At 46.0% G+C, this 13,605-nt stretch overlaps 1 protein-coding gene across 2 annotated transcripts in view; it reads left to right on the top strand.

Moving 5' to 3' along the window:
• The first annotated feature begins 9,843 nt into the window (after positions 1–9,843).
• palm1a (paralemmin 1a) overlaps positions 9,844–13,605 on the top strand; it is a 54,679-nt gene continuing 50,917 nt past the window's right edge. For both annotated transcript variants that reach the window (XM_080832844.1, XM_080832843.1), the window contains exon 1: positions 9,844–9,929. In XM_080832844.1, the coding sequence (XP_080688970.1) occupies positions 9,925–9,929 (5 nt within the window). In that variant the 5' untranslated portion in view covers positions 9,844–9,924. The remainder of the gene's footprint in view (positions 9,930–13,605) is intronic.

Below are 13,605 nucleotides of genomic sequence, written 5' to 3' on the forward strand. Positions count from 1 at the left end.
GAATGGAATGAAATAGGTGAAGAGCTGCTGCTGGAAGGGAATGAAATAGGTGAAGAGCTGCTGCTGGAATGGAATGGAATAGGTGAAGAGCTGCTGGCTACAACTAGTCCTATTTCACATGTGCTTTGTGCACAGCTCAATGACATGATAGAAGGTTTGCCTCCCTCTTCGACTCTCTGTTCCTAATGGGTTAGAAACAGCAAATCATATGCTCTCAGATTATATGTCTCCTTAAACTTGAAACTTTCCAAGCCTTAGTGGGGTGTCAGAGGAGCCAATACAAAGATTAGCATTATTAATTTAGTCTTAATCAGAAAGGCAATTAACCAGGCCTCACCAGGGGCTTTTACACTGAAACGACGGTGACCTCTTTCCTGAAATGTATTCAGTCGGTTTGTCACTCTGATCAGTTTCTCTCTTTCTCTGTGAAGTGGAGGATCTGCCTCTCTCTCTCTCTCTCTGTGCAGTAGAGGATCTGTCTGTCTTTCTCTCAGTGCAGTGGAAGAACGGTCTCTGTCTGCGTAGTAATCAGCTTAGCTGATTCTTACGCGTGAGTCATTTGACCTGACAAACCGCACCTCACAATGAAGGTGAAGGCCACTTTCATCAGAATCAAATAACCATTACAGAACTGTGTTCAGTTGAGGTTGGGCTGATCTTATTAGTGAGCATACCTGGTGCGAGGGGGTGAATTCAAAACTCTCTCTCACTTTGCAATACACTGTTCATTTTCCTCTTTGGAGAGCTAGGTTCAGATTTGTAGGTATGAAAGGAGCTTAATTTTCATTCTGACCATCATGTAGTGTCCTCTTCAGTGTCTGCACTCCAGCTTTATGGTGTGTGTGTGTGTGTGTGTGTGTCTCTCCGCCTGTCGGGCTCTCAAAGGCCCCTCGCCATCACAGAGTGAAGCTCAGACATTTCAGAAACATCATCTAAACATGTCCAACCATGTTCATGGCACGTCATGAGAGCAGGCAGCAGAGACACAGGTCACAGTATGAGAGGAAATGTTTCACTTTGTCTCCCATGTTCACATCACTGATACTGATACTGACTACTGCGCTAAGGGAGGCTGATACTGCGCTAAGGGAGGCTGATACTGCGCTAAGGGATGCTGATACTGTACTAAGGGAGGCTAATACTGCGCTAAGCGAGGCTAATAATGCGCTAAGGGAGGCTGAAACTGTGCTTAGGGAGGCTAATACTGTGCTAAGTGAGGCTAATAATGCGCTAAGGGAGGCTAATACTGTGCTAAGGGAGGTTAATACTGCGCTTCGGAATGCTAAAACTGCGCTAAGGGAGGCTTATACTGTGCAAACTCAGGGCATCTCTATGGCGTGTTGTTCATGCAGTCTCTTCCTGCTCTCTTCCTCTCCTCTCCTCTGCTCTGGTGCCAGTGTGGCCCTGATTAAAGTTTCAAGAGCCTTAATTGAGCTGCCAGACCCTTTTGATCCTCAGCTGAAGGAGTGTTTAAGGTCACCTGACACACACACACACACACACACACACACACACACACACACACACTCACACAGACGTACACTGAAAGCCCTCTTATAAAACACACATCTCAAACTGTTCAAACTTTACACAGGGCTAATGCTAATATTCATGGGAAAAGGTCAGATTGGATTAGATAAATACACAGATAGAAGGATAGATAGATAGATAGATATATAAATACACGGATAGATAGATATATAGATAGATACACAGAATGATAGTTGACCCAGGGGGAACATAAATTGTCGTAGCAGCCACATACCTTAAAATAAAAATGTCAACAGAGACATGGACATAGTATCTAAGATGAATAAGCAGAAAGACTAATGAATGGATTAGTGGGTATAGTGACTGAGAGTCTGCTTAGAAATATGGTAAAAGGTACAGATAAAGGCATGAAGCGCTGAAGATGAATAACGTCCAGACAATATTGTGGTGTGCAAAGAGAGAGATGTCCTTAAAGTAGTACATTTAAAGGTTTAGTCCCAGTTTAAAGGCAGCCTTCACCACAGCACACCAAACTACACCAAAGCACACCACAGCATAGAAGATGGTGCTCACAACAACAGACTGATGAATATGTGGAACATGTGGTCTAGAGGCTCTCAGGATGCAAGGCTAGCTCAGGCCCTCCTTGTTGACGGCCTGTATTGTGTGAGAGGATAGTGCTGGCGGCCTGTAGTCGCTCCGTAGCATCGTCCCGACACCTACTTTATCATATCATTTACCACTCTCCTGTTTCTCTGCTGTGAATTATCGTACTACCACAGGGGTGAAAAGCCTTGGGACTGAAAGCAGCTGCTGACAGACACACAGCTCATGAGACGAGTACAAGAAGGGTTCCTCCATTTTGGAACCAGGCTCCCACGAGATTAGAACGTTTGGTCATTTCATACATTACACAGCCCTTGTTACAGTATAGTGTGGAGTAAAATAAAGTCACAATGATTGACGTACTGATAACTGTATTTATATTAGAGATGGGATATGAATAGGGTTAATCTTGTGGAAGAACAAAGTATCAAGTACTACACTATTAATTACTGTGTTACATTGAAGTAACATTGAAGTAACATTGTAGCATGGGCTCTGTAAAATGAACTGTTACAGAACTGAATTGAATTGTTCATTTAGATTCATTTTTCATCTGGTTATAAACATTAACCGTGGCTCTGCTTGTCCCTATGTTCCTTTGTAGTCAGATTCCAGCTTCTCTCCAGTCCTACTCCTACTCTCAGCTTCACAGCACCTCCCTCTGATGCTCCTCTTCTCTCCAGTCCTACTCTCAGCTTCACAGCACCTCCCTCTGATGCTCCTCTTCTCTCCAGTCCTACTCCTACTCTCAGCTTCACAGCACCTCCCTCTGATGCTCCTCTTCTCTCCAGTCCTACTCTCAGCTTCACAGCACCTCCCTCTGATGCTCCTCTTCTCTCCAGTCCTACTCCTACTCTCAGCTTCACAGCACCTCCCTCTGATGCTCCTCTTCTCTCCAGTCCTACTCTCAGCTTCACAGCACCTCCCTCTGATGCTCCTCTTCTCTCCAGTCCTACTCTCAGCTTCACAGCACCTCCCTCTGATGCTCCTCTTCTCTCCAGTCCTACTCCTACTCTCAGCTTCACAGCACCTCCCTCTGATGCTCCTCTTCTCTCCAGTCCTACTCCTACTCTCAGCTTCACTGCACCTCCCTCTGATGGTCCTCTTCCCTCTAGTCCTACTCCTACTCTCAGCTTCACAGCACCTCCCTCTGATGCTCCTCTTCTCTCCAGTCCTACTCCTACTCTCAGCTTCACAGCACCTCCCTCTGAAGCCCCAGAAGTTCCTCTTCTCTTGCAATCTGCAGCTGGAGAGATTACCAGACTACCCTGAAATAAAAGGAGAGAGAGAGGAGAGATAAGGAGTGAGAGGAGAGATAAGGACTGCAAGGGAGAGAGAAAGGTGAAAGAGAGGAGAGAGATAAGGAGTGCGAGGGAGAGAGAAAGGAGAGAGAGAGGAGAGATCAGCAGTGCAAGGGAGAGAGAAAGTGAGTGAAAGTCAAAGAGAGAGAAAGTGAACAGAGACAAGAGACATACTAGAAGAGTAGTCAGAATATGTGTTTAAAAGAGTGAAGAAGCAGATTAAGGAAGTGCATTTAGACAAAAAGGAAAGAAGGAAAGAAACTTTTTCTGAACCTCTTTTCACAGAGCCGAAGACAGACTGTCAGCAGTAAGTAAAAGAAAGTAGAGAGAAGGTGTGTATTAAACAGAGACAGTGAGATGAAGAGTGTGTGTGTGTATGTGTGTGTGTGAGAGAGGGGGGGGGGGGGGTTGAGAGAGAGGCTTATTCCCCGTTTTGAGGCACCCCCTAGGATGACCGTTCCTCTGATGTGTTGCCACGGTGAGCTGAGCTGAGCGGGACTTCCTGGTAGAGCCGGAATGTTTACGCTGTGGGTGGATCGCCCTCGGTTACCGCCTCTCCCATTCTGCTCTAATCTCTTCTCCAGCTGCTCCTGCTCTGGCAGCTGCAGCCAAATCAAAGCCTCAACTCTGAAGCTCCAGCCTGATACATACACACATGCACACATTAACACACACACGCGCACACACACACGCGCACACACACATACGCACACACACACACACACACGCACACACACACACACAAACACATGCATACACATAAACACACACATAAACACACACAACACAAGTGCACACACATGTCTCCATGATGAAGAGGGCAAATGCAGAATAATGTTGGATATCGTCTGATAGAACTCTCAGGGGCTGCAGACTGCTGATGCAGCTGAAATTCCACTGGCCTTGACACACACACACACACACATAAAAACACTCACACACACACACACACACACACACACACACACACACACACACACCCCTGCATCTCCTCCATTTCCTGGCCTGTGACATGTGCCTCAGGCAATGTGGATTCTTTGGTGTGTGTGTCAACTGATATTTAATGTAAAATAGATAAATAAAATCCCCTCTGGTTTCCTTCTCGTTTTATAGTGTACAGTGAAGGCAGGAAATCAGTGAGTGTGTGTTTTTGTAGTTAAGGAAATCAGTGTGTGTGTGTGTGTGTAGTGTACAGTGAAGGCAGGAAATCAGTGTCTGTGTGTGTGTGTGTGTGTGTGTGTGGTGTACAGTGAAGACAGGAAATCAGTGTGTGTGTGTGCGTGTGTGTGTGTGTGTATGCGTGTGTGTGTGTGTGTGTGTGTGTGTGTGTGTGTGTGTGTGTGTGTGTGTGTTTGTGTTTGTGTGTGTTTGTAGTGCACAGTGAAGGCAGGAAATCAGTGTGTGTGTGTGTGTGTGTGTGTGTGTGTGTGTGTGTGTGTGTGTGTGTTTGTAGTGCACAGTCAGTGCGGGCACATGATGGCAGCACTCCGATCCCATCCAATTCTCTCCATGGGGTCTCCATGGGGGGTTAACTGCTCTATCTCAAAGCACATGGCAGTGACCAATCTAGATCTTGGCCGCGTCAGTTCAAATCAAATGCGGAATGTTTACATCTGCTACCGTTGATTATACAGTAAATACGTTGTGAAATGATACAAAAACACACCACAGTTAAAGTTGTATTAGTATTGATTGATTCACATCGATATGAATGGATTACATGACTAACAACTGGTGGAAAAGTAATATGAAAATATTTGTTCACTGAATTAGCGTTCTGTCCCAAACAGTTGCGTTCCAGTTTCAAAGTTTCAGTTTCGGTTTCAGTATTTCAACGTGAATGAGAGGGAGCACAAGAACTGAGCGTCTAGCAGCGTTTATCATATCATAGACATATATGATGCATGTATATGTCTGTGGGCACGATCTCAAGCACGTGCAAAAGTTGTTGTTGTCCAATTTGAATCTAGATTCGAGAGACACATGCGCGCCCAGTCCAATTCCCAGCGGAATCGAATCGTGTATCCAGGGGTTTACATCGGAGTCCAGTCGGACTCAAGTCGGACACAATGAATCTAGATTTGGGGAGACACATGTGTCCCATCTCCAATTTAAATCGGACTGAAATCGGAAATTGGACACATGTGTCCACACTCATGGCAGGAAATCAGTGTGTGTGTGTGTGTGTGTGTGTGTGTGTGTGTGTGTGTGTGTGTGTGTTTGTAGTGCACAGTGAAGGCAGGAAATCAGTGTGTGTGTGTGTGTGTTTGTGTGTGTGTGTAGTATACAGTGAAGGTCTGTGTGAAGGTGTGTGTGTGTGTGTGTGTGAAGGTGTGTGTGTGTGTGTGTGTGTGTGTGTGTTTGTGTTTGTGTGTATTTGTAGTGCGCAGTGAAGGCAGGAAATCAGTGTGTGTGTGTGTGTGTGTGTGTGTGTGTGTGTGTGTGTGTGTGTGTGTGTGTTTGTAGTGCACAGTAAAGGCAGGAAATCAGTGTGTGTGTGTGTGTTTGTGTGTGTGTGTGTAGTGTACAGTGAAGGTCTGTGTGAAGGTGTGTGTGTGTGTGTGTGAAGGTGTGTGTGTGTGTGTGTGTGTGTGTGTTTGTGTTTGTGTGTATTTGTAGTGCACAGTGAAGGCAGGAAATCAGTGTGTGTGTGTGTGTGTGTGTGTGTGTGTGTGTGTGTGTGTGTGTGTGTTTGTAGTGCACAGTGAAGGCAGGAAATCAGTGTGTGTGTGTGTGTGTGTGTTTGTGTGTGTGTAGTGTACAGTGAAGGTCTGTGAATACCCCATCCCCTTCTCATGGCTGACATTTCTAGGAAACACACAACTCATCACCACATCATTTCCCTCCCCGTACACACATACATATGCATACAATGACACAAACACACACACACACACACACACAAATATGAACTCACACACACACATACACGCATGCATGCAGTGACACTCACACATGCATGCACATACACATACACACACACACACACACGCACACACACACACACACACACACACACACACACACACGGATGCACTCACTTACACACATGCACTCACACACACTCAGACACACATTCACGTGCACGCACACACACAAACACACACACAGACACACACACTACCCCTGTTCTGGCTGGCTGCCCGAGGTTTGTGCGAACATTTCCATTGATCAGAACAAACGGAGACATGTCAAGTTACCACGGCAACAGCCATGCCGACCAGAGAGCTATGTGCAAGCTGTTAAAGAATCTGTGCAAGGAGCAGCTATAGGGGGATGGGAATGGGAGGAGTGGGGGAGGGGTGTGTGTGTGTGTGGTGGGGGGGCTGCTCACTGTATATATTTGCCCGATGATTGCAGCCTCAGCCTCTACAATGCTGGAATCTCCCATCCAGGAGAGCTGGACAATGAGGCACTTCAGTACCACTGATGTGTAGCAGCCCCTCACTCTGCTGACACAGCACTGATGAGACACATTCACCACACTTACATTTACATTTTACATTTAGTCATTTGGCAGACGCTTTTATTCAAAGTGACTTACAAGGATGTATATACATTTAACTTCTACACTGATGGCACACTGCATCAGTGGCAATTAGGGGTTCAGTGTCTTGCTCAAAGACACATTCACCACACTTACATTAAGTCATTCGGCAGACGCTGCAACTTACAACTTACAAGGATGTATGTATACTGTACATTTTACATCTACACTGATGGCACACTTCATCAGGAGCAGGTAGGGGTTCAGTGTCTTTCTCAAGGACACTTCGACAGTGAGGAATCGAACTAGCAACCTTCTGATAACTAAACGACTTCTCTACCTCCTGTACCACTGTCGCTACTAAGATGACTCACTGACTATCACTAACATGAGACACATACACACACCACACTAAGATGGCTCACTAACATGAGACACATACACACACCACACTAAGATGGCTCACTAACATGAGACACATACACACACCACACTTAGATGGCTCAATAACATGAGACACATACAAACACCACACTTAGATGGCTCACTAACATGAGACACATACACACACCACACTTAGATGGCTCACTAACATAAGACACATGCACCACACTTAGATGGCTCAATAACATGAGACACATACAAACACCACACTTAGATGGCTCACTAACATACACGTACATAAACACATTTCACATATAAACACACACACACAGCGCAGGTTATCCATCCGCTGAGACCCTGGGCTCCTGAGGCAGACACACACACACACACACACACACACACACACACACACACACACACACACACACACACACACACACACACACACACACACTATTGTCTCTCTAGGGTATCAGTGTCCATCTGGAGCAGGTGTTCTTTGATTCCTGTAGATTTTAACCCTTTCATGGCCTGGGTTGTGTCTTATTTGAGCTTCACTGGAAGGAGAGTTCACCTGCAGCACAGCTTCTGAGGGCTCACGATACATGACACCCGGTCACACATGACTTACCAGGCCTAGGGCCATCTCACTGCGTACACTGCGGGGATAGTTCATGGTGTGGTGGTTTAAGTACTATGCATGGTTGTTATACCAAGGGAAGCCGGTGAGAGAGTGTCTGTTCATGTTAATCTGGTCAGATTCTAGTTTTCGAAGCTCTTACTCAAATGGTCTGATGACCGGATTTCATGAACACTCAAATTAAATTAAAATAAGTGGAAATTGCTTTTCTGTTCTGTTTCTGTTTAAAAAAAAAAAAAAAAAAAGTTAAATTAGTATGGGTGTCATTTTCAGCCAGATGAGAGAGAGAATTGCTGCCTCTACCGCAAACTGCCACTAGAGGGAGGTATTTCCTAGTAAATGCATGTAGTGGGCTTTTCCTCCCCAAATATACAGCGATTTGATCACTGCCATTTTAACGTTGGAAATGTATGAATGACTTCACTGAGTTCACTGAGAAGAATGTTTCTGGTACATATGGTAGGACCACATACTATATTTCTACGCATTATTTATTTGCTGAAACAACCTTCTAACAATTTCCGAAATTGATATACAGTGCTGCTTGAAAGTATGTGAACATCTTGAGCAGTTGAGAGATTTCTGTTGTTTTACCATGATTTTCCTATTTTATCATCACCAGTTTTCCATATATGAAATGTCAGGTTTATGTTAATCAATTCCATGTACTTGTTTAGAGGGAATTGTGTGAGTAACAAAAAAACTACATGAAACATGGAATTAGTGCATATGCAAAAGTAGTGATCCCCCAGCTACAATGGTAAAGTCAAGTAGGTAACAGATTCGGTGAAACACATCTGGGTGCTTTATAAGTCAATTAAGCAAACCAATCAAATGAGACATCCTTAGGAAAAGGGTTGGGCAACACAGATTAAAAGAGAGAGGAAACCAACCAAACCGCTGTAGTCAGGTCTACCCACACAGATCATCAATGCCGAGAGGAAAGGAGATATCCGAGGACATCAGGAAGAAGGTACTGGCAGTCCATCAGTCTGGGGAAAGCTATAAGACCATCTCCAAAATATTTCAGCTCCATCCAGCCACTGTAGGACAAATCATTTACAAATAGAGGGCATTAATCATGAATGCAAATCTGCATAGAAGTGGACGCCCATCAAGGCAATGCATCACACAGTGGATCCATCTGCCTAGAAGTGGACGCCCATCAAGGCAATGCATCACACAGTGGATCCATGGTCAGGTACAACCAGTCACCTGCTAACTCAATGATATCTGACTAGTTCTCATTCATAATAGGTCTGTCTGTCCCTCTCCCTTCCACAAAATCATTTCAAGTTTAACCTATAGACCCGTCAGGCAGGTTGTTCAATGAATACCCATGGAGTACTGTAGTTTATATATGAAGTGTTTCACATTCAACTCTTTGCTGCTGCAAAAGAAGTGCAAAGCTGAAATGCTGAGTTTAATCAAAGTCTGAGTTCAAACACTCGTTGCTTTAAGTGTATTGCTTTTCAGAAGAGCTTAAAACTGACAGGATCTTCATCCTATATATCGCAGGAGCATCAGTGATGCTTGTGCTGTTGCAGTGCGTTAGCATGTAGCTGCTACCTCTCCTTACTCACCTCTGATTTTCACAACACCACCACCGGGGGGCAATATTGCCTCCCTAACTCGCCGGCTGTGGGGGGAATTCGACTACATCAAAATCATCCACTGCACCGTAGAATAATATATATTTTTTTAAATCTGTGAGCAAAGCTGAACAGAGAATCAGGGCAGAGTTGACAGAAGGCATGCGGAGATCAAGAGACAGAGAATAGCTGTGGTCTCGTCTCGTCTGTCAAGTCTAGCGTGCTGTAGTTGCTCTATACGGCAGCTCCCCGCAACCAGCGCGATCAGGGGAGGGACACTAGCGGCAGCGCTTAGCCAGAGAAGGAGGGGATCCACACAGCCAAATTGATGGTAGTGGGCATCTGAGAGCGAATACTCTTGACGAACAAGACGACAAATCTACACTTCTAGCGCAGAGAGCGACCGCAGAGAACCTGGATGCTATGGAGTAAGTACCGTGCTTTCCGCTACGTAATGTTCCAAACAACGGCGATGCTTGTTTTAAGGTGGAATTGAGTTACAGTGGGCAGCCACACCTGCAGTAATCTCAGCATCATGAGTCATTTGCGTGGTATTGTGTGGCTGTGGCGAGCTGCTCATGGTCACTTGTAGCGGTGACCAACCCCCATAACGTCCGTTATCTAAATAATTGCCCTATTCAATTATGGATTTGTAACCAGCTCTGTTTTAGCGTGGCATATAGTTCTGTGTGTATGCTCTTGAAATGTGTGGTTTATTTAAAGAAAAGCATAACTGATGTATGGAGAGGGTGTCAGTCACCACGTTTTCTACGTGCCTTGCGTGTGGGCTGAAGGGAGGTATGGGACAGTCGGCCTAAGTCTAATAATTGTATATCGTGTGTCATGTATTGCAGACATGCGGTACTCCTCGACACATGATAAGCACACGGGCGCTGTTTCAAAGCCTTAATTATAAGACAACCCAGTTATTGCGGATCGGCCTCACGTGTCCACGCTGTTTGCCCTCTCCGGATCAATACTGTGTGCTCATAACCCTGTTTTACAGAGAGGGGATATTTGTTTTCGCATAGCCAAACACCAGGCCGTTCTTTTTTGCTGCGGTTTGCGCAACTGTACTGTGGGACAAAAGGGAGTTAACGGCTGGACCTGGGAGCTAACGGTATGAGAATAGCCGCGGCTGCGCTCACTGTCCCAGTGGTGGGCGTGTGTGTGTCAGTGCGTGCGTGTGTGTGTGTGTGTTGGTGCGTGCGTTTGTGTGTGTGTGTGTGTGTGAGACAGAGAGGATCCAGGCCAGGCGTGCATTTTCTCGCGTGTTGACAGAAATGGGCTGCTGCCCCCGACATGGCTGTGTGCGAGGCGGCCGTTTGGTGGGGTGTTCTTTGAACGATGTGGTGAAAATTAGCTAATTTTTAAGGCAGTGGTTGCCCAGATTTCCTGTATGAATACGTATCTGTTGTACCCAGTTTTTGTATTATGGTGGCACTACAGCCTGATTAGCTTGGCAGTTAAAGCCTAAACAGTGTGGCAGTTGTCCCCCCACACCCATGTCCAAAATTGTCTCAGCAGTTGTCTACATTTCCACAAAGTCCCTGATCAGAAAAACAGTGGAGGAGTTAAAAACAGCACAGTTGGTGCCTGAATAAACACTAGGAGTTGAGGATTTGGCCACCCCTTTCTCATTAGTGTCGTCTGCCTGTGTGTGTGTTTGTGCGCGTGCGTGTGTGTGTGCGCGTGCGTGAGTGTGTGTGTTCAAATGAGGTGGTGAAATTCGAAGGACAATGAATTAACCCAAGGGGACAGTCTGAGATTTCCACAGCGAGACAGGCGGGGAAGGGGTGAGCAGACTATAGAAAGACCTGTAGATCGGGTTGGGGCATACATACCATTATTGCCTCATTAAACTAGGAGAAGTGTCCACTCTATAGGGAGCTGTAGCTATCTTCCCCAGCATGTATTTGCAGGTCTATAGTTAGGGTGTTTAAAGCCCTATCTGCCCGGCGGGCTTGGAGTGCAGCCCATGTGCCCCGTGCCCGTGTGCCCTGCGCCACCTGATATGGGCTCAACCAGCCGCACAGATTCCACTGGAGCAACTGCTGGAGGCCTGGGGAGACCAAGATGGTGCCGCTCATTTGATTCTTTTAAGAACCCCGACTCTGTCTCTCCACCACCCCCTCCCCCCTCTCCCCCCTCTCTTTCTTCCTTGCGGTCTGTCGCACACACAGTCACACACACAGACAGACGGACGGACTGACACACACACACACACACACACACACACACACACACACACACACACACACACACACTAATAATTAATTCTTCTGGGTTCCTTTTCTTCATCACTCTTTTGTGAGACTCCAGCGAGTCTGATGCACTAATGATTCTTTCTGTCTCTCTGTCTCGCTGTCTCTTTCTCTCTCTTTTTCTCTCTCTCGCTCTCTCTCTCTCTTCTCTTCCTGCCAACCTGAGTAACTGCCGTGGAGTCTTCCTCCATTACTGTTTCAGATTATTCCAATCTCATTATGCTGTTTTACTGCACTGGTTATCGCTCACACTCCTCTGCAAGCTGCCGACTGTCGTTTCCTCCGAGTGTTACTCTCCCAGCCAGTATCTCTGTGAGTCACACACACACACCCACACACCCACACACACACACACACACACCCACACACACGTAAACGAGGGCCATCTCAGATCAACTCACAGGAGCGACAAGCGAGTGTGTTTATTATGTTGCCAGATGTCTTAGCACGCTGCTTACACATAGCCCTTGGTAGGCAGAGTAAATAATCACTTACACTGATAGAGCCTTGAGTGTGTGTGCACTAACGTCTGTAATGATGAGTAACACTTAAAGGCACAGTAATAGTCGGCCTGCTGTCTCTAGGATCTTCTCTAGACTGGAGAGGAGCACCCTGGTCGTTCTGTTGCATTCAGTAGCGTTTTGTGGCGTTCTGTGGCATTCTTCAGCGTTCTGTAGAGTTCTGTGGTGTTCTGTAGCGTTCTGTGGTGTTTTTGTAGCGTTCTGTAGCGTTATGTTGTGTTCTGTAGCGTTCTGTAGCGTTCTGTGGTGTTCTGTAGCATTCTGTGGTGTTCTGTAGCATTTGTAGCGTTCTGTGGTGTTTTGAAGAGTTCTGTAGCATTCTGTAGCGTTCTGTATCGTCCTGTTGTGTTCTGTAGCGTTCTGTGGTGTTCTGTAGCATTCTGTAGCGTTTTGTGGTGTTCTGTAGCATTTGTAGCGTTCTGTAGCCTTCTGTGGTGTTTTGAAGAGTTCTGTAGCATTCTGTAGCGTTCTGTAGCGTTCTGTAGCATTCTGTAGCGTTTTGTGGTGTTCTGTAGCATTTGTAGCGTTCTGTAGCCTTCTGTGGTGTTTTGAAGAGTTCTGTAGCATTCTGTAGCGTTCTGTAGCATTCTGTAGCATTCTGTAGCGTTCTGTAGCGTTCTGTAGCGTTCTGTGGTGTTCTGTGGCGCTCTGTGGTGTTCTGTGGGCGTCCCGCTGCTGTGTCCTGCTTTCTAAGAGGGAAGAGCTGATTTCTGCCACATGCGTCTCCCCAGGCAGCAGCGGCCTCTGAAGCTTCAAAGGCTCCCCCAAGGCACACTGTTTGAACTGTCTTTACGACAAGCAGCCAAAGTGCTCAGTTAGCACACACTTAAAAGAGACGGAACCAGAAAGTGAGACGGAGTGAGAGTGAAAGAGAGAGAGAGAGAGAGAGAGAGAGAGAGAGAGAGAGAGAGAGAGAGAGAGAGAGAGATGAGTGTAAGTTTCACTTCATCAAATTGACCCACTACCTCACTTTCAGAAAGGCTACAGTCATTGTAACTGCACAACTAACACTATCCGTCCATAGTTTGTTTCTACAGTGGGTTTTTAGACAAAATAGTTCAGAACTTAAGTATAGTTCAGAACTAAAGTGTTGTTCTTTGAAACTAGAAACTGTTGTTGTTCCAAACTCACAGCTACTGTTCTCTGGATACCGATTTTGCTGTGGAGGTCTCCATAGAAACTGAGGGTATTCTCTCCCTTCAGCGAGCTGTTTTTGTGTGTGTGTGTGTGTGTGTGTGTGTGTGTGTGTGTGTGTGTAGGCCTTTGAATACGAGCTTAACAGAATAGCAAGACAAAAACATGTTGATCTCAGCACCGGC

This window comes from Sprattus sprattus (genome assembly GCF_963457725.1).
Source record: "Sprattus sprattus genome assembly, chromosome: 2".
In the NCBI taxonomy this organism is placed as follows: Eukaryota; Metazoa; Chordata; class Actinopteri; order Clupeiformes; family Clupeidae; genus Sprattus; species Sprattus sprattus.